The 26,001-nt window shown below is 48.8% G+C and overlaps 1 protein-coding gene across 2 annotated transcripts in view; it reads right to left on the bottom strand.

The window, feature by feature from the left end:
• Positions 1–225: 225 nt before the first annotated feature.
• The window catches only part of BFSP1 (beaded filament structural protein 1), a 39,124-nt gene continuing 13,348 nt past the window's right edge, over positions 226–26,001 (bottom strand). Inside the window, exons 3-8 of one of the 2 annotated variants that reach the window (XM_003933179.4) lie at positions 23,250–23,345; positions 19,914–20,006; positions 16,104–16,211; positions 4,792–5,012; positions 3,160–3,245; positions 226–1,269 (exon numbers count right to left, since the gene is read on the bottom strand). In XM_003933179.4, coding sequence (XP_003933228.2) covers positions 380–1,269; positions 3,160–3,245; positions 4,792–5,012; positions 16,104–16,211; positions 19,914–20,006; positions 23,250–23,345 — 1,494 coding nt within the window. In that variant the 3' untranslated portion in view covers positions 226–379. The remainder of the gene's footprint in view (positions 1,270–3,159; positions 3,246–4,791; positions 5,013–16,103; positions 16,212–19,913; positions 20,007–23,249; positions 23,346–26,001) is intronic. The other variant, XM_074406207.1, reaches the window with a different exon arrangement.

Genomic DNA, 26,001 nt, shown 5'->3' with positions numbered 1-26,001 from the left:
CGGAACGAGGATGAGCCAGCGTCATCAACCAGCATGTTTCTGTGTGAAATCCAGACGCATCTGAGTCTCTAATGAAACGTACGAACCAGGATGAAGAACACGTCTCTTTCCTAAATGAGGACGGTTTGCGGCCATTTAACACAGCATCCTTGTTCTCTGTGAAGCTGACCCACCTACCTTCCCAAGGTCCCTATTAATTAGACAAAGGATGTGCAAGCAAAGAAAACGTTTTAATGAAGGCTTCATTGGCAATGCCGGATGGGTCAACTATGGTCTAATCCAAACAGGAACCCTCACCCTTTCATCATTTGCTCTAAATTATCAAAGCATTACCCCTACAGTGGCCCCAAAAACATTTTCTCCATTAAGCCTGGGCATTTTAAGAGCTCTTCTCTCCCGATTGCTTCTTGTCTGACTTGGTCTTTCCAATCACGGTCTCCACGATCACAGCAGTTTCTTCATACGTCTGAATGCTCTCCGTGGAAATCTTCTCGATAGATTCTACCACTTCCACTGTCTTATAGGCCAAAGCCCTGGGAGGGCCTGTAGGCTGGGGTATAGACGGTTCCTCTGCACCAGGTGTGACCTCGGGACAGGGTCTCCCGGACCCGTCATCCTGCTCCTCACCCTCGCGTTTCTCCTCTGGGCCTTCCAGCTCTGTACCATCTGGCTCAATCTCCTTGCCTACGGGCTGCTGGCCAGCTGGCTGTCCGTCTTCTTTCTCCTGCAGACCCACCTGCCCATTCTCTAACGGGGGCTTGGGTGACTCGGGAGAAGGCTCCACCTGGCCTTCATAAAGCACAGACTCTTCCTCGATGGAAACAGCCACCCCACCTTTGGCTGCGATGGAGGAGACACAGAACCCAGGGTCCACGTAACTGGCATCCCCGGTGACCAGCACGTGCCGCTCTTTGGTGTAGGGCTCAGTGGGGGTCTCGGGCTCCTTGGGGGATTTCACTTTCTCCTTGACCATCCTGTACATTTTCCCAAAGCCTTTGCTTATCTGCGCTCCATCTGGCACATCCTCCGGAACCCCTTGTTGTGTCAGGGGAGTTGCTTCTTTACTTTCTGATTCAAACTTAGGTTCGCTTTCCTCTTTAAGTACCACCTGGACCAGCTTTGTGTCTTCCAGACCTTTTAATGGTGCATCTTCCAGAGTTCCGTTGCTTTTGTCTTTGGCTATAATCTCCTTTCTCCTTGGAACGTTCTTGGGGAGGCCTTTTTGTCTTGGTTTTGCTGCTGTTATATCCTGCAGAGCCCTCGTAAGATCTGGAAAAACACACAGGCAGAAAGTCAAGCATAATTGTCATTGAGAGAGAAAGAAAAGGCACTGGTTAGAAATAAACGCCTATAGTACTAGGGTGGGCTTCCCTCATATGGAGCAGAAGCAATGGAAGAAAGGCCTTGGCTTTGCTGCTTCGTGGCCCAGGCTGAGGTCCAGCTCTGCATACCAGCTGGGCAACCCTGGACAAGACACTGGATGCCTTTGGGCTTCCAGAGAGAAGGTGCTCCCTGTTCTGACACCCACAGTTCACCAGCACACGGGCAGAACCTAGCAAGGCATGCTAGCCATTGTCCTGACGTTCACTGGGAGCCCTCACCCCTGTTTCCACTGCAGCCCCGCTGAGCTCACAGCAGACACTTGCATCCACAGAAGCCCATTCCTCAAAGTTATTCTCTCCTCTGACTTCCTCAAAGATGGCAGAGCTACCTGGGGGCTTCTGACATGCACAGATGGCCTTGGGCCTGGGTTTGGAACCCGTCCACGGTGGATCTACCTCATTCCATATTTAGATCAAGCTTGATAAATCCCACCCGCCTGTGACCAGACTCCCCTTCCTCCCAGGCCAAGGGCAGAAGTGATACTATGAAATTCAGAAATTCTGGACAGTAGTACCTGTCCCCGAGTGCATTCTCCTGCTGCCAGACTAGCTCAAAGAAAACACTAAAAGTTGAAGAAAACATCTGAAAATCTCACCTGGCATAATCTGTGAGGCTTCCCAGCTCCACCCACAGAGTGAATTTTGAACTTTTTCAGCCCCAAAGTCATCCCCTGCATCCCTTGCCACTGGTAACCACCAGGCAAGACAGACCAAGCATGGGCATCAAGCACGGCTGACTCACGATGCAGAGAGCCAGGTGAGCAACAGCAGACCCGGGTCACAAAGCCACAGGAGCAGGGAATGCAGAGGGGGACGGGGCACAGGAAAACTGCTGGGAGCTGCTGTGGGAGGAGGAGGTGCTTACAGGACTGCACAGAATCTCAGGGCCTGGTGCCAAAAAAACCCACAAGAGCCCTGCTTCCAAATTATTAAGAATTTCAAAACAGCATTAGCAGAGCAGAAAGCCAAGCTGGGACCTTTCTGAGAGCGAGCTCTTTGCAGGGCTGCGTGCCTGCAGAACTGGCCTTGGGCATCCAGCCGTTGGGCCGCTCCCTTTCAACCACGTTGACTCTGGAAAACCATTTCCACAAAGTCCTCTGAGCGGTCTGGGAAATAAGAATTTCAAGGCCCTGTAGGCATGAGTATCCACATTATCACCTTCTCTTATTCTCCCTAAACGCTGGGCTTGTTCAGAACTGGGAGATTTCGATGTGAGGTGAGGTCTCACAGATCAAACGTTGAAGGCAGAGTCCACATTTGCCAGCCAAGCTGTTCCTCCCTGGTTTGAGGGAGGGGAGAATGAGCAATGACCAAGCAGCTACTCTGCACTGGACACCATGTTGCACGTGTTGGCACAAACCCACTGATTGATCGTGGGGAGCTGGTGGGATGTAATCCAATGTTCACTTACTGCCAAAGTGAGGAACAAGAAGTGAATACTGAGTTGTACTTTTCCCCCCATCAAATCCTTGCGTTGCAAAAGTTATTGCTGTCAAAACATAAAACAAATACTTAAGTACAAAATAAATGCCTCACATTAGGGTTGGCATGCCCAAGGTAGCCTAGCGCCCCCGTCGATTTTTCGCCTTATAAACTTCTCAGCTCAGTCACTTAACAAGCCAGAGAGGGCAGAGAGTGGGAAGGAGTCCTCCCTCACATAAAAGCATTTTATCTCCAGATGGATCAGAAGCAAGCATGAATGTTAAAGTCAGGAAGAAAGCCGCCTGGTTTTTTCAAGACAGAAAAAAAACAGAAGCCTAGAGTTGGGGAGCGTTACCTTTCCCACTGGGTCCAGTGCTGAGAGAGACTCCATGGCTCGGGGTGAACAGGGGAATTGGAGTTTCATTGAAGGCAGAGCTCAGCCTGGCAGAAAGAACCAGAAAAAAACAAGCCAAACAGATGGTCGGGAGCAAGAGCGACTCTCGCTAATGTGGAGCAAAATGAAAAAAAAAAAAAAAACCTTTCTCTGGACCAAACTGCTCATGAATTAGATATCATTCTAAACAGGCAGCCATATACACGTTTACAAACTGGATGAGGACATAAAGGAAACAAGCATTTCTTTGAGCTCAAGTCATAAACTGTGAAACATACCTATAAAAAATTATAAAGTGGGGATTGCTTATAATCTAAAAACGCCACTTCTCCATTAGACAGTATTTTTCTTTTGCCTTTTTGATTTTTTTAATTAGAGTGTCCGACCCAGGGTGAAGTATTTAGAGCAAATAGGGCATGATATCTCCAACTTATTTGTATATATATATACGTGTGTGTGTGTGTGTGTGTGTGTGTGTGTGTGTGTAAATAGAGAAAAAAATGATAAAGCAATTGAGGTAAAATATAAACAATTGGTGAATCTGGAGTATTCAGGGGTTTCTTGTTCTATTCTTGCAACATTTCTATCCATTTAAATTTAGACCAAAATCAGAACTTGTAGACAAATAAAAGAGGAAACCAGCCACCATTCTGTGAAGCCCTGTCCCTAAAACAAAAATACTTACAAAATCATTTAAATGCCAGTTCCAGACTTATTCTTGTAGATGTATGCATAAAGTATGCACTGTGACATAAATGTAATTTGGAATCATGCCAGATACACTGACCAGCACTGGAGAAAGAAAAATGCAATCCTGCTTTCCTGCCAAGCATTTGGGTGCTCACAGCCCAGACAGAGCACCCAGGGCGAAGGGAGGAGGTGGGGACCTCAGCTGTGGGGTTTCTCTTTTCATTCAGTCTAAACCCAGGAACTTAGCAAGACTGAAGTGAAGAATCACAAATTAATTCCCAACCTGTTCCCTGGAAAATCACTGCAGTGCACCTAAGAATACGGAAGTAACTGGAAAGAGAGAGAGAGCATTTTCCAGCTGTCTTAAAGTGACTAGGGATCGAGTCACAGCTCCACTATGGAGGAGACCAGACAGCCAAGTACTGACAGCCACAGACTGACCCAGCGAGGTGCTAAGAATCATGAGGGTGGCAGCAGGAGCACCATTAACACCTCTGAGTGCCCTTGAGTGCCAGGCTCTGTGCCAGGCAACTCACCTGCAGCACCTCATTAAATACTCCTGGGCATCCCATCTGCTGGGACACTTATGTCCTCAGAGACCTATGGGCAAAACACAGACTTCTCAGTGAGGGCTTTTCTGACCACCCTACTTAAAATTGCAAGCATTTCCCCATCACCCGTTGCCACCACTCTCCTCCCTGCTAGAAATTCCTCCTTAGCACTGGTCGTACCTTCATCCTCTGTCTCCCCTATTACTTTTCCAGCACCCATGGGGTCAGGAATTTGTGTGTTTCTTTCCATGCCACATGTCCAGTGCCTAGAACTGTGCCTGGCACACAATAGGCACTCAACAAAGAGTTGTGGAAGGAAGAAGTGGCCGGGGCAGGGAAGACACACTCTCACCTGTTGCCTTCAATCTCGATGATACGATGGTACCGGTCCAGCTCATTCTTCAGGGTTTGCTGGGCGACCGCCAGCTGCCGGCAGTCGTAAGAAGATTTCTCCAGGACCCGCTCCGTCTCCTCAATCTCCTTGCGCAGTGTCTCAATCTGCTCGTTATAAAGCTGAATCTCATCGTCATAACACTCGTGGGCACTTTTAATAGCTTGTTCCAGAGTTGTTGTCTGCGGGCAAGGACACGCTGTAAGAAAATCCATCCCCCTTCTCCCCTAAGAGACAGACCTCACCAGGAAAAGGAACCTGGACTCGGTGAATGTTTTATTTTGTTTGTGTGTTTCTCTGTCCATTAGAGATTAGCAATGAATCACGTTGGAATCCTTAAGCTAAAAAGCAATATGAAAACTAAGCTTCTATGTCCTTGAACAATTTTTTTTTTTTAATGGCGGATCCCACCTTGCCACGAGGCAGGGGTGCTATCACAGCTCACTGCATCCTTAACGTCCCAGGCTAAAGTGATCCTTCCACCTCAGCCTCCTGAGTATGTGCTGGGACTACAGGCAAGCACCAACGTGCTGGGTTTTTGGTTTTGTTTTTTGTTTTTTGGTGGTGGGGGTAGAGATAGGATCCCGCTTTGTTGCCCAGTCTGGTTTCGAACTCCTGGCTTCAAGTGATCCTCCCATCTCGGCCTCCCAAAGTGCTGGAATTACAGGTGTGAGCCACCACACCCAGCCCGTCTTGCACTTATGTTAGCACCCTGTGTAATTAACCCAAAAAGAGGCCTGCCCCAAAGGCAGTCTGAAGACAAACCTAGAAAATAAAACAAAATCTAGGCCACGGGGCTCACCCTGTGTAATCCCAGAACTTTGGGAGGTCAAGGCCAGTAGATCACTTGAGGACAGGAGTTTGAGACCAGGCTGGCCAACATAGTGAAAGCCATCTTTAACTAAAAATACAAAAGTTAGCCGTGTGTGGTGGCACACTCCGTAGTCCCAGCTACTCGGGAGGCTAAGGCAGGAGAATCATTTGAACCTGGGAGGCAGAGGTTGCAGTGAGTCAAGACTGCGCCACTGCACTATCGCCTGGGCAACAAAGCAAGACTCTGTCTTAAAAAAAAAAAAAAAAAAAAAAAAAAAAAAAAAAAAAACCTGTTATCCATGGAATAAGATACATAATTCAAACAAAGTACATTCTTCAGACTTTAATGAATTAGCATAAATCTGATAGCCAAAAAATAAGTAAAAAGAAGAGCATACTGAATAGATAAGATGGTACTTTTATTAAAATACTGAGTGGGAGAAAAGTTTCCTTGTTCTCATTAGTCACTATGGTGCTTTGATTTTCTCCCGAGTTTGGATTGGCGGAATTATGTTTATGTTTTGGTAGTTAAGGTGTGTGAGTGTCTGCACGTGTGTACATGTAAAATAATGTCAGAGAAATATGTGAATCAGAGCAACTAAAAATTAAGGCAGTAAAATAGAAAGAGGTAGTTTTATATTCTGTGTAAGAGTTTGTGATGATACATAAAGACCTGTAAATGCTCAGTCATGTGCCACCTAACAGTACCTCAGTCGACAATGGTCTGCGTATGGGATGGTGGTCCCATAAGAGTATAATGGAGCTGAGCAATTCCTGTCACCTAGTAACAACCACAGCCATCCTAGGGCAGTGGAGACACACATCACTCACATTATCTGTGGGGACGCCAGCGTAAACAAACAGACTGTGCTGCCAGCTGCATCATGAAAATGTGGAGGCTGGGTGTGGAGGCTGACACCTGTAATCCCAGCACTTTGGGAGGCTGAGGCAGGCAGATCACGAGGTCAAGAGATTGGGACCGTCCTGGCCAATATGGTGAAACCCAGTCTCTACTAAAAATACAAAAATTAGCTGGATGTGGTGGCACATGCCTGTAGTCCCAGATACTCAGGAGTGTGAGGCAGGAGAATCACCTGAACCTAGGAAGTGGAGGTTGCGGTGAGCTGAGATCACGCCACTGCACTCCAGCCTGGAGACAGAGCGAGACTCCGTCTCAAAAAAAAAAAAAAAAAAAAAAAAAAAGGCTAGCACATGCAATTATGTACAACACATAATACTTGACAATGATAATAAACTGCTGTGTTACTGGTTTACATATTCACTATACGACACTTTTTCTCATTATTTTGGCATGTAGTCCTACTTACAACAAAATGTTTATGGTAAGACAGTGACACCGCATTACCCCCGCCGCAGCCTCCTGCAGCTCACGTTCCCCACATATTTTGATTGCAATATGTTCTCTTGTGCTTGATCAAATGTTATTATAAAAGAGTCAAGAAAGCTTAAAAAAAAGTTTTAAAGTATGTAAAGTAGAGGCCAAGGTGCTTGTGACTCTTTTCCAATCTCAGTTTTGAGCGGGAAAGAATTTGACATTCATGGTCCCCCAAAATAAAACAAAACAAACAAAACCACCCTTCTACCTCTGCAGCCCTTCTGGAGCTCGCTGTGCACTGGAACCGCCTGAGGGTGTTAAGAGCCTGACTCGGCAGGGATGAGGGGCCAGAGACTCTGCCTTGTTCACCAACTCCCACATGATGTTGAGGCTGCCTGTCCATGGGCCACACTTTGAGCCACAAGGGTGAGACAGGCATCTATATTCAACTTCATGTGTGTCCACTACAGGCATGTCCTACGTCCAGACCTAAATGTACCTACTGGACATCTCGGAAGACAATCATTGCCATCGAAACCCAGATCTTCACTTTACCACCTTTATGCCCTTGGATTATGAAATTCCTTAAGTGAAAATGTAGTTTTCAAAGGTGTTCAGCAAGATGGCCAGGCCTAGTGGCTCACACCTCTAATCCCAGCACTTTGGGGGCCGAGGCAGGCAGATCACCTAAGGTCAGAAGTTCAAGATCAGCCTGGCCAACCTGGCGAAACCCTGTTTCTACTACAAATACAAAAATTAGCCAGGCATGGCGGCCAGTGCCTATAATCTCGGCTACTCAGGAGGCAGAGGCTGCAGTGAGCTGAGATCATGCCACGGCACTCCTACCTGGATGACAGAGCAAGACTCAAAAAAAAAAAAAAAAAAAAAAAAAGGTGTTCAGCCATAGATCTGCTGCATCAGGAAGGAGGAGGGAAGAAAGGGCACGTTGGGGAGATGTCTGTCCAGTCTGCGTTGTCCCTGTGTCTGATGTCAGCCCCACCCATCCACAGGCAGAGTCCCACCAACAAGGTAACTCCATTCTCCTGTGCAGTTATAGGAGCAGGGGTGGGCCTGACCCAGGCTGGCCTGTCACACTCTTTCTCTCCTGGAACTCTGGAAAGGGGTCTCAGAAATTGCAGACCCTGTGGCAGGTTCTGGACTACAGAGGCACACGAACAGGTCTGAGGCTGCCGCTCTGGAGTGCCGAGCTCTCGTGTGCATGGCACAGCTGAGAAAGGTAAGTCTCTGGGGAGGAAAAGAAGCCAAAAGGCAAAGACAAACAGAAATTAAACAGGCAGCCATGGCCAGAGAAGGAAGAGGAGGAAAAGGAGACAGAGAACAGCTGCCTCAGATCCCAGTTCCTGGTTTCTAATTCCTGACGCACACCTGCTCTCAGATTTCATGCCCTGCCTTTTATACCCTGCTCCTTTGGGGGGTTTGGGGGAGGAAGGACCTTTCCAGTGGAGAAACCTGGCAGATAGCACCTTAACCAGGCAATCAGAGTTAATGTCACCCGTATGAGGACACATCCACATGACGCAATGCTCAGGACACAGCGTCACTGCATGGGAGTCTTGCCAAGAAGGCAGAACCTCCATCTGATCCTGAGAAAATGTCAGGGAAACCCAAAAAGAGAGATGTGCCACAAAGCCACTGGTCTGGGTTCTTCCAAAGCATCAGGGCCATGAAAGACAGAGAAAGCCTGGGAAACGATCCTAGTCTGGGGGAGACAAGCAAGACATGACATCTAAATGTAAGTAGGATCTGGACTAGGAAAAGCACAAATGGGGCAACTGGTGAGATGTTAGTGCAGTCTACTAATAGGATAGGATCCTTGTTAATTTCCAGGTTTTTATCATCGGCCCATGGTTTGGTGAAAGCTGGGTGAGGATTATATATTGAAAACCGCTGTGCTGTTTTTGCAACTTTTCAAAAATCTAAAGTTACTTCTGAATAAAACAAGAGTCCCCTTCCTGTTTCGGCTAGTGTGATCTGGTTTCTGTTCCTTTCAAGAAATCTGGATTCAAACAGTCGCCTGTAACGTCAAATACAAGCCACACTAACGCCTGGTGCAGCACATCTCACCCACACCAGAGTGCTCACGCACTCTAGGAAACACTTCCGAGGAAAAAGGAGATTTAAAAGACCCCTTTGAGGCCCAAATCTTAAAGAAGCGTTGGAATTACATGGTGGGGGAAGTGTGTGGGGCTGTGGAGGACATAAGAGGGGCCATGTGTTGGGGGATGGGGTGGGAGTGCGCATGAGACAGACTATTCTCACTTTTTTCTTTTGAGACAGGGCCTCACTCTATTGCCCAGGCTGGACTGCCGGGCTGCCATCAGAGCTTACTGAAGCGCTGCATCCTGGGCTCAGGCAATCCCCCATACCTTTGTCTCCTCAGTAGCTGAGACCATAGGTGCATGCCACCATGCCCGGCTAATTTTTTGTAAAAATTTTTTGTAGAGATAAGGTCTAACTATGTCGCCCAGTCTTTTTTTTTTTTTTTTTTTTTTTTTGAGACGGAGTTTCGCTCTTGTTACCCAGGCTGGAGTGCAATGGCGCGATCTCGGCTCACCGCAACCTCCGCCTCCTGGGCTCAGGCAATTCTCCTGCCTCAGCCTCCTAAGTAGCTGGGATTACAGGCACGCACCACCATGCCCAGCTAACTTTTTGTATTTTTAGTAGAGACGGGGTTTCACCTTGTTGACCAGGATGGTCTCGATCTCTCGACCTCGTGATCCACCCGCCTCGGCCTCCCAAAGTGCTGGGATTACAGGCTTGAGCCACCGCGCCCGGCCTGTCGCCCAGTCTTGAACTTCTGAGCTGAAGTGATCCTCCGACCTTGGCCTCCCAAAGTACTGGGATTATAGGCATGAGCCAATGTGCCTGTAATCTCTCACTTTTCTATGTTTGAAATCTTCCATGATAAAGAGTAAAAGAAAATATTACATATGAAGAGAATGTACCCCAGATCCCTGACCCAGGAGCTCTGGGGCGGCCATCCCCTTTGGATGTGGCTTCCGCAGCCCAGAGTTGGGGTAGTGGCTCATTCTGATAAGTTCAAAGCTGGGTCAACTCATCAACCTCACAACAATGTTATTGGGGGGTGGGAGGGGGGCTGCCATTATTTCCACTTTACAGAGGAGGAAACTGAGGCACACCAGCAAAGTGGCTTGTCCATAAATACCACAGCAGGATTCAAATCTGCAAGGTCTGAAACACCTCCTAAAACCATGAGCCACCCCTGCCCCCCACCTGAGCCTCCTCCCTGCTGCAGGCAAGCAGTGTGCAAGCACACACGCACGCATGCACACACACACACACACACACACACACACTCCAGGGCCCCTGCAAACTCCCCATGCCTGCACAGCAACAGGGCAGCACCAACCAGCCTGTTCTCTCTGAAGACTTGGGAAAGTCGGTGTGAGCCACACAGAGACCACTCCTTGCAGGTTTTCACTTAGCAAAGTTTTAAACTAAACAAAGCGTCACTAACTGGGAAATGGGAGACCAGGAAAGTCACCTGTGATCGTTCTACCCTGCAAGTGGAGTGCAATCTTTGTATATCTCATGAAGTGATGACTCGTTGTTTTGGTGGTGGTGGTAGAGGCGAATGGGTGGGGTGTTCTCTTCGGTGTGCATGTGTGTGTGGAGAAGGCTGCATGTTTTGAAGGCCAGAGGTCCTCTGCTGCAGCACTTCGGGAGGAGCTCCTGCCTTGGGTGTCCCCACGGCCCCCAGCCCCCACATGACCCTGAGGCCCAGGGCCCTCCCACCTTGCACAGGCCGCAGATGCTCTGCAGGATTCTGCTGAGTCCAGTGAAGTGAAGACTGGATTATAAAACTTGACTGATACCTACATCGACACGGCTTTCATAGCGCCACAATTTAAAGCTCTCATCAGAAGGAAGGGTGTTCAGGAAAAACAGTAAGAGCCCCCTTTCTCAGAGCTCAACAGGAACGGAGATGCCTGTGACAAGCGCCACTGCAGCACGGCGTCCAGTGCCACCCTGCTGTGCCCACTGCAGCACGGCGTCCAGTGCCACCCGGCGCCATCCTGGCTGAGAATGAGACACAGACCCTGCCCAGAAGCCTGCAGTCTGGCAGAGGAGACACACCCAGGGCACCTCAGAGGGAGAAAGAGGCTGCCAAGAGGAGGTAGGACCTGTCCTGGGAACCAAGGAAGGAAAAGGACTTCCCGGAAAGGAGAGAAGGAATGAGCAAAGGGGCAGGTCCCAGAAACCTCAGGAGGGGTCAGGAGACGAAGAGAAGAGAGGGTGGCCCAGGGTTCCTCCAAGGTGGGGCCATTTGGCAACCTGAACTTCATCCAGAGCTAGGTGAATGCTATTCCCATCCGGACTGTTAGATTGCCCAATTTGTACGTCTCCCCACTGGGCTGTGAGCTGCTGAGGGCAGGACGAAGGTAGGAGCCTGAGGCGCACCCCATCTGGAGAGGCGAGCTCCCACCTCAGTCCTTAGGACCGCAGACACCTTTGGGTGCAAGGTCTTTTACACACACACACACACACACACACACACACGCACCAAACTCATTACACACTGTCTTACACAAACTACACCACTAGATGGTGCTAAGTGACTTTAACGAGAAATGGGACATGGGCGGTTCCCACTTCGCAATTTTAAAAAGTGACTTTCTTTACTTCCCTGTCACAGAAACTCTCAGTCCATGCAATTTACGGAGCCAGAATTACCTGTCGTTTCCTCTCCGCCTGCCCGAAGTGCTTTCTCCTGGGATCTTCGGGGTCTATGTGCACTTACTTGAAGGAGAGCTTCCAGCTCCAAGCCCAGCACTGTCCTCCCATCCTCCGCCCAGCACAGAGCCACCTGCAGGGCTTGTGAAAACGAGGCGCGCCGGCCCGCCCCAGAGCTCCTGGGTCAGTGCTCTGGGTACCCGTGAATTTGCATTGCTGACAGGGTCCCAGATGGTGCCGCCGCTGTTGGGACGGGGACCTCGCCCTGAGGACCTCTGCTGCGGGAGGGTTCGGGAAGCCTCGGACGCCCTATCCAGAGGCAGAACCCGCTGCCACCGGCCACAGGCGACCAGATGCTCTCCCGTGGCCCGCCCTCCACTGAGTCTCGGCCACAGTGTGGGCCTCGCCCGGAGGTGTGCGGCCACATCTTCCTTCAGCTCTAGCTTAGCTGCTACACTGGGAAGCCACTAGGACCTTTAAAAGCAGCAAAGACACAAACATTTGGAATGAGGCCCACTCCTAGGACTCAGGGGGACCTGGTGGAACACTCTGCCCGCCCCGGGGCCTACCCCTACCCTGTGGTTCTCAGTGTGGCTCCTGGACCCGCAGCAGCATCCTCACCGGGATACTCCAACACGCAGCCACACCCCAGATCCACTGAGTCAGGAGCTCCCGGGAGCGCCCAGCCACGTCTGGGTTTTCATCAGAGCTAAGGAGGCAGAATTTTGGCCCCCATGACCTCTTCCTCTTGCTGCGACCCCTGTGAATATGTTACATGGCAAAAGGGACTTTGCAGATATAATTCAGGTTCTTAATCAGTTACCCATTTTTGGGAAAAGGAGTTCATTCAAGATTATCCCCAATCACAGGAGCCCTAAACACAGAAGTCAGAAAAACGCGTAAGTCAAAGTCAATGAGATGGCAGGAAGAGGGTTCGGGGCAGGCTTCGCGCTCTGAATGTGGAGGGGCCTGAAGCCAAGGAGCACGGGCGGCCCTGACAGCCGCTCCTGGCCAGCAGCCGGCAAAGAAACAGGGTCCTCACCCCCGCCAAGAACTTGAATGAGACTGGAAGCAAATTCTCCCCCAAGAACCTCCAGACAAGGGCCCAGACTGGCCAGCATCCTTCTTTCTATCTTCTGAGACCCAGAGCAGAGAAATCAATGGAACCCGTCCAGACTTTCTTATCTAGCAACTGCGATGATAAAGGCGCACTGTTGAAGCCCCTGCTGGTGGTGACTCACCAAGGCAGCAACAGAAAATGGACCCAGATGTGTTTCATCAGCCCCACGCTACTGCTTGCTACCGAGTATAAGCACATCTGTCATTTTACATGAAATGATTCAGTAATATTTTGATAATTGTTTTAATATTAGTTCTTCCCACTCCCCTTTTTTTTGGAGACAGCGTCTCACTCCATTGCCCAGGCTGGAGTGCAGTGGCTCAATCTCAGCTCACTGCAGCCTTGACCTCCCCAGGCTCAGGCAGTCCTCCCACCTCAGCCTCCTGAGTAGCTGGAACCACAGGCGTGAACCTCTGCACCCAGCTAATTTTTGTGTTTTTTTGTAGAGATGGGATTGTCAGGAGGCCCAGGCTGGTCTTGAATTCCTGGACTCAAGCAACTCACTCACCTTGGCCTTCCAAAGTGCTAGGATTACAGGCATGAGCCACCGTACCCAGCCTGGTTTCCTTTAAATTATCTGTACTTTGTTTTATGCCTTCACCATCATTTTTCTGAGAAGGGGTCTCCATCAGACTGCCAAGGGTGGCAGTGGAGGAGGTGGCACAGAAGAGACGCTTGACCCTGCTTTAGAGATGAGGGCAGCCGAGAAAAGCCAGCAAGGCCTCCTGCAGCCACTAAGGACAGGAACACGCAACCAACCAGCATTCCGTTTCTTGCTCTCAGAAACTAGGTTCATCTCCTGTGAAATTTCTTATTTTTATATTCAACAAATACATACATGTATATATAGAGAGGAACATTCTTTTTGTCCCGGAACTGGAATTTGCCATCTAGACTGGGCTCCATCTTCTTTCTCAGTATCTAGGGCAGTGGTTTTGAACTTTATCACCACCGCCCCAGGAAATGCCACATGTCTCATTGCACGTCATTACACAGCAGATAAATGTGTGTGTGTGTGTGTACTTCAACAAATCCATATGGATATAGAGAGATAAAACAAGGGCTTCACAAAACAAATCCTCTCTTTTGCTTGCTGTATACACTGTTCTTTCTTTCTTTCTTTTTTTTTTTTTTTTTTTTGAGACAGAGTTTTGCTCTTGTTACCCAGGCTGGAGTGCAATGGTGCGATCTCGGCTCACTGCAACCTCCGCCTCCTGGGTTCAGGCAATTCTCCTGCCTCAGCCTCCTGAGTAGCTGGGATTACAGGCACATGCCACCATGCCCAGCTAATTTTTTGTATTTTTAGTAGAGACGGGGTTTCACTATGTTGACCGGGATGGTCTCAATCTCTTGACCTCGTAATCCACCCGTCTCGGCCTCCCAAAGTGCTAGGATTACAGGCTTGAGCCACCGCGCCCGGCTCTTTCTTTCTTTTCTTGAGCCAGAGTCTCACTCTATTGCCCAGGCTGGAGTGCAGTGGCATGATCTCAGTTCACTGCAACCTCTGCCTCCCAGGTTCAAGCAATTCTCCTGCCTCAGCCTCTCAAGTAGCTGGGACTACAGATGCTCACCGCCACGCCCAGCTACCTCTTTGTATTTTTAGTGGAGACAGTGTTTCACTGTGTTGCCCAGGCAGGTGTCAAACTCCTGAGCTCAGGTGATCTGCCTGCCTCGGCCTCCCAAAGTGCTGGGATTACAGGTGTGAGCCACCGCGCCCGGCTGTTATTTCTTATATTTTAGTCTGGTATTTCGTTGACTTCCTTTTCCATGCCAATCAATTCTACTGAGTTCATTTTACATCCAAAGACAAGTTGTCACTAGCTGTTTGGAAAACACTGGTGTCTAGAACCATGACTGGGCTTGTATCCACTTCCCTAGTCACATACACAGCACACACACACATACACCCGACACACAAACACACACACACCACTCACTTCACATATGCATCCCACATATATCACACATACACATATCACACACACACACAGAGCACATATGTACACAAATACGTCCAGCCCTCCTTCTGTTCTGTCAGAGTCTCAGAAGAAACCACACGTGCCCAAGTCACCTGGGTGAGGCATGTGGTCCCTGAGCCAGGGTTTGTCTCGAGAGAAGGAGTGCGAAGGGCGTTACTTGGTTTCTCCTGCTGCGATCGTCAGCCCAAGGGACCACCACAGACCCGGGTTTGCTTTCCTTTAACCCCTGAGGGCTACCGCACTGTGAGTTTTGTGCGGCGCACGCTGGGGGCGGGAATTAGGATGTGAACTCCAAGGTCCCCAAATGAGATCCTCAGCAGCCGTGGAGGGCACTGGAACGCAGTAAAAAGCGCCACATCTGGGTGTGGCTTCACGTTTTTTCCCATTTGGTGGGCCCTGGCAGGACAGAGACAGAGTAACGCATAACGTCCGGATGGCCGGGCTTTCTCGAGTGCGGCTCTGACACATTTGGTTCTCCTGTCCCCACGTATCCTTGTCAGACCAAATGTCAACTTCCTTTTTGGTTTGGGAAATGTGGCTAGAGAGCCGTACAAAGGTGCTGTATTTTAACCCAACTGTCCCCACGGAATGACCTGCTGTAGGTAATGAGAGAGAGAGAGAGAGAGAGAGAGAGAGAGAGAGAGAGAACTGGAAGGAACCAGGGAAGATGAGCCAGGGAGTCGCCAAGAAGTCAGGCCACAGGACAGCGTGGGGCTTTTCTGTTCTGTTTTCAAATTAAGCTTCCCCCACTAGGTGGGGAGCGGTAGAAATGTGAGCTTTCCACCAACACGTTTCTAACTAGAGGCAAACACTGACACAACCGCTCTTTCCGGGTTGTAATCAAATTCCAAAGGAGAAACGTTATCATGAGAAGAAAGACAGAAGCGCAGATTTGAACAAGTAGAGGATAAAAAATAAATGTCCATTTCTTCTTATTCTTACCAAGCTTCACCTGTGCAAAATGACTGCATGAGGTAGACACTAGGAGAGCGGAAGCCTCCGTGGGGAAGGCATGATTCAAAGGCGTCCCGAGGGGCACCTCTGAGGGGCTAGGAATGAGTGTGGCACCTGTGCCCACTGGCTCAGGACCCTCCCAGGTTACGGGGTACAAGTCCTGTGTCCTGGAAAACCCCTCAATCCAGGGCAGAGCAGGGCACTTGGTCACCCACTCAGAACGCCCCGATATGTTCCAAGCACAGGATATGTTCAGCATGTGACAGCTCCTCAAGCTGCGTGCGTGTGCCTGAGTGTAACGCCTCCATAAAACATGTGGGAAGCCCCAATGCACATGGGGCAGCCTCGAGCGTACCTGGGCCTGCAGTTCCACTCTCTGCGCCTGCAGGTGGGAGAGCACTTCCCGGCCCTCTTCCAGCTGACTCCGCAGGGCAGCCACCTCCCGCTCCGTCAGGAACTTTTCCTACACAGAGAAGGCCAGAGTCAGACTCACGGGATAGTCAGAGAGGAAAAGGGCAGAGACAGTATGGGGCCCTGGTGTGGATGGCATGTCCGTGTCCCCTGAATTCTGTGTTGAAGCCCCTGAATTCTGTGTTTTAGGAGGTGGGACCTTTGGAAGGTATGAGGGTTAGATGAGGTCATGAGGATGGGGGCCTCATGATGTGATTAATGGATTGGTGTCTTTGTAAGAATAAGAAGAGACACTAGCGCCCCCACCTCCACTCCCTGTGTGTCTGTCACGTGAGACACAGCAAGAAGGTAGCCGTCTTCAAGCTAGAAAGAGAGCCCTCACCAGACACTGATTCTACCAGCACCTTGATACTGGACTTCCAGCACCCAGGACAGTAAGAAGTAAATGTCTGCCTGTCGGCCCCCATCTATAACAGCCTGAGAAGACTAAGCCAGGCCCACAGCACAGCCATCAATGCCTTTTGCTTTGTCTTCAAAGTGTGAGCCTCCTTGGGAGTGTAAAACGCTGGGATCAAGTACCAGGAGACCTGGCAATGCCACGAACCTGCTAAGAGACTCTAAAAAAGGCATTTCACTCTCAAACCCTCTGTTTTTCCTTCTGTGAAAAGGAAAACCTAGAATGCACACTCCCATTCAGCTCTATTTGCTGTGTCTAAGAAGATAAAGGTCACTCAGAGCCGATGGCCACGTGCTGTGCTCAGACATCAGCGCAGCACAAAGCAGGAGTCACCAGCCCCAGTGGGTGAAAGGGAAGCAACACTCTGGAGAATGGCTGGAAGGAAATCCTCCGACCTCTCCACACCCTGCCAAGCAGGTGCCTGTCTCCTGACCTGCCTTTCCAAGTCTATTCAAAAATACTCAGATTGTTTCACAAAGGCCTGACTGCTCGAGAGCTGTGAGTTCTGACACAGAGCACATTGACTCGAAGCCCACAAAATCAAACACCAAGTCTACACCAAGGGTTCCTGTGTCCAAGCTCATGAATGGAAGGTGGCCTCTGCTTCAAACACCTTACAAAGTGGCTGCAGCAACGACGCAGACACACAGGAAGCGGGGGCAAGACAAACACGCAGGAAGCATGGGTCAGTCTCTGCCCCGACCACGTGGAGAAGGTGGAACTCAGGACACACTGCAGGGGCCTCCTCCATGGTCTCTGGCACCTCCTGTGTTTCTCAGAGCAAGGAGGCATACATTTCTCTCCATCTCTTTCTGTCTCCCTCCCCCTTCTCTCTCTCTCTCTCTCTCTCTCTCTCTCTCTCTCTCTCTCTCCCCCCCCCGCCTTCTCTTCTCTTTCTCGCTTTCTCTCTCCCCCTCCCCCTGTGCCTCTCAGTCTCTGTATCTCAGTCCCCACCTCCCTGCCTCAAAGCTGCAGATAAGGAGTCGGCTGGTCCCTGGGGATGAGATTTGAAAATATGCTATGCTTTGCAAATTCTAAACCTGCAGGATGGCAGTAGACACAGTGCAGATCCACAACCCCAGTCTAAACCAATTGTAGAATTCCTTAGCTAAGCCTCATAAAGATATGACGCTTTCTCAATCGGTGCTTCTCCATACTAAGCATGCACATGAGTCCCTGTGGATCTGGCTAAGATGTAGATTCTGGCTCAGTGGATCTGAGCCTGGGCTGGATGCTCTGCCGGTCTCACAAGCCCAGGTGATGCTAATCAATGACATCCAAGTCAGCCCCGTGTCCGTCTACTTAATGACTTAGAAGGATCTTGTTACAAGGGAATAGATGAGCCAATTCAAAAGGTATGCTAGGATGTAAAACACCTTTGAGATACAGGACAAAAGTGGGTTTGAAAAATAAAAATAATGTCTCTGGAGATGGATCTCTGGCAAAGAAAATTAAAGCTTCAGGAAAAGCTTTTTTAGGCCTTTGTAGCAACCTCGGTTACATCCACTAAGGAGAACAGGATCCCGAAATGATAATTGGTAGACAATTCGGACAAGAATACCCTCATGAATGCAAAAAATAAATAAGTAAATAACTTTCCTGTCTCTTAGATGATACATTGCAGGGTCCAAAAGTGTCTCCTGACTGGGCGTGGTGGCTCACACCTGTAATCCCAGCACTTTGGAAGGCCAAGGCAGGCAGATCACGAGGTCAAGAGATCGAGACCATCCTGGCCAACATGGTGAAACCCCATCTCTACTAAAAATACAAAAATTAGCCAGGCGTGGTGGCACGTGCCTGTGGTCCCAGCTACTTGGGAGGCTGAAGCAGAAGAATCACTTGAACCCAGGAGGTGGAGGTTGCAGTGAGCCGAGATTGTGCCACTGCACTCCAGCCTGGCGACAGAGCAAGACTCCGTCTCAAAGAAAAAAAAAAGTGTCTCCTAAAGTAAATTTGGGGATTTCTTTAGCTCTGTGTAAAACAATTAAGATAAAAAAGTTCAGACAGCCAGTGACCCCAGCCCATGAGTTCTGCAGCAGCTTCCCTGCACGCTGCTGCTGGGGAGGCCCCACCTCCCAGGAAGCCCATTCACTGACTCAGAGCATGGCCTGAGCATACATCTAGGCAATTGCAGGTATCACCAGGGTTGAGAGCCACCATCCTAGGTCATCCTTGCAAAAAGACCCAGAACCTTATTTCTTGACCAATCCACCAAACACAGTACTAGCCTACCAAAACCTCTGGAGAAGGGACACTGTAACATTTTTATTTTAATTTGCATCATTCCCAGTGTTTGTGGTGTTTTTGTTTTTTGTTTGTTTGTTCGGAGATGGGGTCTTGCTATGTTGTCCAGGCTGGCCTTGAGCCTTTAGCCTCCAGTGATCCTCCCACCTCAGCCTCCTGAGTAGTTGAGATTACAGGCATGAGCCACCTCACTCAGCATCAGTATATACTGATATAAATATATATCATGCTGTACACCACGAAATTCCATAAGCCATATTAGGAAAAAAAGTTATGATCCTGTTGAGCAGAGAACTAAATGAAGAAGGAATCTGGAACATCATATCAGAAATAATGTTTCATATCCAAATCTTTAGTTTTTACAAACTGGCTTCAAAAGGCTCCATCCTTTTCCACTAGTTTCCATGCCACAGGCTCCCCTGATCATTAGCAGAGCTCTGCCTTGAAAATATTTTCACTAATTATCTGAGATTCTCTGCATTTGAAATTCATTATCAGATTGATAGGGAGAACAAGGAAACAAACCAATTTTTTAAATGGGACAGAGACCTGAGCGGCTATTTCCACAAAGAAGCTATGGGGATGGCAGATGAGGGCACAAAAGGATAATAGGGGATGCAAATTAAAACCACCACTATCACAAGAGCAAAGACACACTAAAAAGCTGACATACCAAGTGCTGGCAAGGACAGGGAGCCACAGAAACCCTCACGCATTGCATTGCGGGTGGAGGTGCAACAATGGCGCACCGCTTTGGAAAGCAGGTTGGTCATTTCTTATAAAGTATGCGAGAAAGAACAGCTCCTAATTCTCAAGAGAAAACACCAAAGAAAATGGTCAAGGACACAGTTTAAGTCCTCACATGTCTAAACATTGGCATTTACAGTATGAGTAAAAGATCAGAAGAACAAACTTCAGATGAGGATACAAGGCAGGAGTGGGGAGTGGACCCCCGGTGGCTGCCCTCACAGTCCAACCTGTGAGCCCTCCCCTGGGAGTCTCCAGATACAGCTTCTCCAGGGCTGGTTGGCCTTTTTGGGTTCCAATTCTTACCTCCCTCATCCCGCTCGTCACGATGGATGCTGGAGGAACAGTGTGGATGATCTGCTGTAGGATGCTGATATAGGTCTGAACTTCCAGAAGATTCTGTAGGGGAGGGAAAGCATTCTCATTGTAAGTTGAGCTGTGCCGTTTTTCCTTCTAGTACTAGATGAGCACAAGAATGGACACTTCCACACACTCCACCTTCACAGACAGGACAGACCACGACCAGGTTCAGGAAGTAGAAGAGAGTGACGCGTGTGCTGCCATGGTGGGCCTGCCTGCCCACATGGGCCCACCATGTAGAGGGCACTTCACGTCTCCTTTAATCTTCACAAGAACAACAGGGCAGATGAATAAGCTAAGGCCTGCTTTATTTCACCATTTCTCTTCAGTTACATGGGTGCTTTGCTGCTGTCTTCACAGAGCCCATGGTGGCAGAGGGACAAAAAAAAAAAAAAAAAAAAAAAGAAGAAAAGAAAAAAAATCTCCTCACCAGACATGGTGGCTCACACCTGTAATCCCAGCACCTTGGGAGGCCAAGGTGGGTGGATGACTTGAGCCCAGGAGTTGGAGACCAGCCTAGCCAACATAGTGGGACCCCATTTCTACAAAAATTTTTAAAAAATAACTATGTGTTGTAGTGTGCACCTGTGGTCCCAGCTACTTAGGAGGCTGAGGTAGAAGGATCACTTGAGCCCAGGGGTGGGTGGAAGGTGCAGCGAGCTGTGATCACACCACTGTACTCCAGCCTGACTGATAGAATGAGACCCCATGTCAAAGATAAATTAATTAAGAGGCCCTGGAGGGCACAAAGGACTCTTTCCAACACCAGTAGTATTTCAAAGAAGGGGCTTTGGTCAATCAGGCCTGGACTAAAAGACTTACTATGTATGCCCTCAGGCAAGCTATTTAAACCTCCCCCAAAACTCAAGGTCTTCTATAAAACAGGGATAACTATCTGTAGGGAGGCCTGACCCCCTTTACCAGCCAGTGACCCTGTCCCCAGCTCTGTGAGTAATGACAGATGACACAGCACTCTCCAGAAAACAGCCCTTGGCCAACAAATGGTCATCATGTCCAGAAAGCTACCAGGCAAATTCTAAACCTGCAGGATGGCAGTAGACTCCCTCCTCCCAGTGGCCATGCCTCATCCCCAACCCAGGCCAATTACTTACAGCACGGGAGTACAAAAGACCAACTCTCTTGACTCCTTGTGGTGTAATTCACATTCACACTCCAGAGCTTCCCATGGGATTGTGAGAAAGCCACAGCTGGACTCCAACTGAAGACATGTCCTTGCTCTGCTCCCTGCCCTGCCCTGCCCCTTTCCTACCCTTCTCCTCAGAGCCCTCCACTAAGACATCAATGACAAAAAATCACTGCCTGGAGCTCTCCTTATAGGGAGACTGACCTGAGCACTATTTCACAATGCTGCTCTTGGGATCTGCTGAGATACTTCAGGGGGCCTCCCAGTGTGAGCCGTCATCCTCACTGTCATCGTCACCATCATCATCACTGTCATCATCATCACCATCATCATCCTCACCATTATCCTCACCATCCCCATCACCCTCACCACCATCATTATCATCTCACCATCATCCTCACCATCATCATCACCATCACCATCATCCTAACCATCATCCCTACCATCATCCCTACCATCATCCTCACCATCATCATCACCATCACCATCACCATCACCATCATCCTCACCATCACCATTATCCTCACCACCATCATCATCCTCACCATCATCCTCACCATCATTATCATCATCCTGACCATCATCCTCACCATCATTATCATCATCCTCACCATCCTCACCATCATCATCACCATCACCATCATCCTCACCATCACCATCATCCTCACCACCATCATCATTATCCCCACCATCATCCTCACCATCATCACCCTCATCCTCACCGTCATCATCACCATCATCATCCTCACCATCATCCTCACCATCATCATCACCATCATCCTCACCATCATCATCATCACCATCACCATCATCATCATATCATCATCCTAAACGGCCTGGAAGAATTCTTTGAGTGGCTTCAAAACTGCTCCCAGGCACTGCTCCCAGGATTCCATCAAGTAGAGCAGAAACAAGAAGTTAGGTGGGGAGGAGAAATGGCTGGACCTGATGGAAAGCTGGAGGGACCCTGATGGGAGCAGACAGGCCTGGTGTACTGACACAGGTACACACTGAGGTAAGAAGGGAATTGGAGGTTCACTGAGTGCTTACCTGTGTTCCCACATTGTCTTAATTTGGGTTTCCCCAGAAGCAGACCCTGGAAGAGGGATCTGAGTGCAAACAGTTGACTGGGTAATGATGTCAGGAAACATAATGGGTGGAGTGGGAAAGACAGGCAGGAAGGGGCGGCAGTCAGCGAGGGCTGTTACCAAAGGGTCGCTACTGTGGGCATCTGGAACTCAATCCTGGTGAGGATCTTTGGGTGCCAGTGCAGAACAAAAGCCTCAGAGTTGTTCTACAAAGGCGAGAGGGAGCTGGGGTGTTTATATACCAACTCCCATCAGTTCCAGCTGAGAGTGCTCCCTGCTCCCAGTGACAGGAATTCCCCAGTACCCCGCCTGCAGGCGGAGCAGCCTCCAGCTGCTTGGAGGAGTCCTCAGGCAAAGCTGCAGGGATGGCAGTGGGAGGAGGCCAGACGGAGCTCCTGGAGAGGAAAGTCCTGAGGCCCCCAAGGATCTTCTCCACTAGATCACCCACACGACTGCTGGGAAGGAGAGTCTGCATTTACATTTTGAAGGTGAAAAAGCAGCTCAGAGAGGTTAGGCCACTCACCCATGGTCAAACAGCTGCAGGATCTGATCTTTCAATTATGCCAGGGCCCCCCAGAGTCAGGCCTGTGAGGAACTGCTGGAGGCTGGGGGAGGGAGTCTGAGCACTGCAGAAAAGGAAGCTCCTGAAAAATGTGCTCCTGAAATTAACCGGCTCAGAGGCAAGAGCGAAAAACAGACTTTTTAATGTATTTTCTGCGTGGAAATAGTTGATGGATTGCAGTTTAATGAAAACAGATCTATATGAAATCACTTTGTAAATTATACTGTACAATATAGATACTAGTTCCCAACACCACAGCCTTCAAAACACACCCACTACTGCCCACTCTTCAAAGCACGGCCGGTTCATCAAGCCCTGTCCAGCGACCAATTCATCCCTATTTGGTTCAAGGAAAATTTGGTTCAAGGGAAAATGCACAAAGGTAGGCCACCCTCGTGGTCTCCGTTTTCAGCCACAATGCCCTGGGCTTACCTGACCAAACCCAAACTGGGTTTTCTAGAGGAAGGGCTTCAAGGGGTCATGGTTACCTTCTTGTGCCTGTCCTTTGCCGCACTGATATCATCTTGCAGAAACTGGGCTTCCAGCTGAAGGCGCAGGTTATACAGCAAGGCTTCATCAGCTTCCTGCAATGAGAGCCACACATCCCTGGCCACAGGCACCAGGAAGCATAGGGGTAAAGCTGGCGAGTATATGAGCACACAGACCACCTGGGGGCTTAGTGAAATGCAGACTCTGCTTCAGCAGGTTTGGGACGGGTCCAAGATGATGCATTTTAGCAAAGCAATGGCTTAGCCCATTGGACCTGTTCTAGAACAGCAATTCCCAACAGAGGGTGATTTTGCCCCCAAGGGGACATTTGGCAGTGTCTAAAGACATTTTTAACCATCACCACTTGAGTGGTGGGGTCCTTCCACTGGCAACTACTGCATAGAGACCAGGGATGCTGCTAAATACCCTACAATACACAGGACAGCAGCCCCCCACAACCCTGCACATGAGGAATCCTCCTGCCTAAAGTGTCAACAAGGCCAGGCATAAGTAACCTTGATCTAGAAAGATCGGAGTGCCAGGGTGTATTTGCATACCAAATAACCTTAATATTTAAGTAAACTCTATATTTGTTCTATAGTTCATTATCAGTGAGTTGGGTTTCTAAGACTGAAAGAAAGAAATCGTTTTCCCTTAAATCCTGAAATCTGTATTCTAATAGTTTTCTCCCAAAGACTGTTAACATTTACCTTGAGAGGATGCAAGAGGATCTTTAATACAAACATGCATTTTTAGAATGACTGTTTTGTGAATAGGATTTGTTTGTTCCTCTAAGGATGGAAATTACATTTATCACAAAAGGCTGAATTTTCTCAGGAAACTTTCTAATAATTCATTGGCTCTTACCTCACTGATCTTGTTTGAATACACCAAATAGGTATGAAAGAATTGTTCATGCTCTTAACGAGATTGTGCTACAGTGCCCTGAAGTGACCGCTATACTTCGGCACCTTCACTGTGATATTACAGGTGAGCATTACTTGGGTTCATCGGGATTCCCCATTCTCCCAAGGTACCTCTGCCATGCACACCTGCCAACACCTGAGGCCTTGGGAAGTGTATTTTTACTGACTCATTAGTGACTTGCTAATAAACATAATGAATATTAGCAATGGGCTCTCATTGATCAAGGTGGACATGTAGCTTGGCTAAAACATGTGAGAGACACTCCCCACACTCGGATGAACAGAGTTATGACAGTCACGATATGTGGACTGGCCATGAGATGCAGAGACACTCCCCACCCTGAGCTACTAGGGTTTCGGTTCTTGCAAGGCCTTGAGACTATACTCTTAAGAAAGGCACTTGGGGCCAGGTGCAGTGGCTCACGCCTGTCATCCCAGCACTTTGGGAGGCCGAGGCTGGCGGATCACGAGGTCAAGAGATCGAGACGATCCTGGCCAACATGGTGAAACCCCGTCTCTACTAAAAATACAAAAGTTAGCCAGGTGTGGTGGCACATGCCTGTGGTTCCAGCTACTTGAGAGGCTGAGGCAGAAGAATCGCTTGAACCCAGGAGGCGGAGGTTGCAGTGAGCCGAGATTGTGCTACTGCACTCCAGCCTGGCAACAGAGCAAGACTCTGTCTCAAAAAAAAAAAAAAAAAAAAGAAAAAAGAAAGGCACTTGGGGCCAGGCGCGGTGGCTCACACCTGTAATCCCAACACTTTGGGAGGGTAAGGTGGGCGGATCACCTGAAGTCGGGAGACCAGCCTGACCCACATGGAGAAACCCCATCTCTACTAAAAATACAAAATTAGCTGAGTGTGGTGGCACATGCCTGTAATCCCAGCTACTCAGGAGGCTGAGACAGGAGAATCACTTGAACCTGGGAGGCGAAGGTTGCAGTGAGCCAAAATTGTGCTACTGCACTCCAGCCTGGGTGACAAGAGTAAAACTCTGTCACACACACACACACACACACACACACACACACACACACACAAAGGCACTTGGTTCCTTAACTGCTCTTGTGAAAGACCACTGGTGTAGCAAGATTTCTGATTGTCTGATGCTGCAATGAAGATTCTGAAATTCTGACTCCATTGTAGCCTCTGCCTTGAATGAGCTTTCCATGCAAAGTGTTCTCTTAGCACCTACGACACCAGAGTTGGGACTTCAAGGAGCCTACAGAGCAGGTTTTATGGACCTCGGGTGCCTGTATCACAATAAACATTAATATTTAACAAATCTCTCTCTGTGAATTTGTTCTGAAGCATCAGCAAGATTGTAGGGGAGTGGCCAACCCTCATCCAACTCAAACTTCTGAAGATCTTTTATCTACCCAAGAGAACAGAAGACTTTATCTTACAGAACTTAAGAGTTGTACTAGATCAAATTAGTCAGTCTGCAACCCTTAGGAATGTAACTTAAAACATTTCTTTCTGAGCTTCCTCCTGCCTCAGCCTTCCAAGTAGCTTGGACTACAGGCACGCACCACCACGCTTAGTTAATGATTATAGGTGTGAGCCTCCATGCCTAGCCATTTGTATTTTTAGTAGAGACACAGTTTCATCATGTTGGCCAAGCTGGTTTTGAACTCCTGACCTCAGGTAATCCAACCACCTCAGCCTCCCAAAGTGCTGGGATTACAGATGTGAGTCACTGCGCCAGGCCAATTTAAAATTTTCTAGAAGTAGCCAGAGTAAATAAAATAAAAAGAAACAGGTGAAATTAATTTTAATAATATATTTTATTTTGCCCAGTATACCCAAAATATTACGTTGTCATGT

This window comes from Saimiri boliviensis, chromosome 9 (assembly GCF_048565385.1).
Source record: "Saimiri boliviensis isolate mSaiBol1 chromosome 9, mSaiBol1.pri, whole genome shotgun sequence".
Classification (NCBI taxonomy): Eukaryota; Metazoa; Chordata; class Mammalia; order Primates; family Cebidae; genus Saimiri; species Saimiri boliviensis.
Note: the sequence above shows the minus strand (reverse complement) of the source record. Positions and strands in the feature narration are given on the sequence as shown.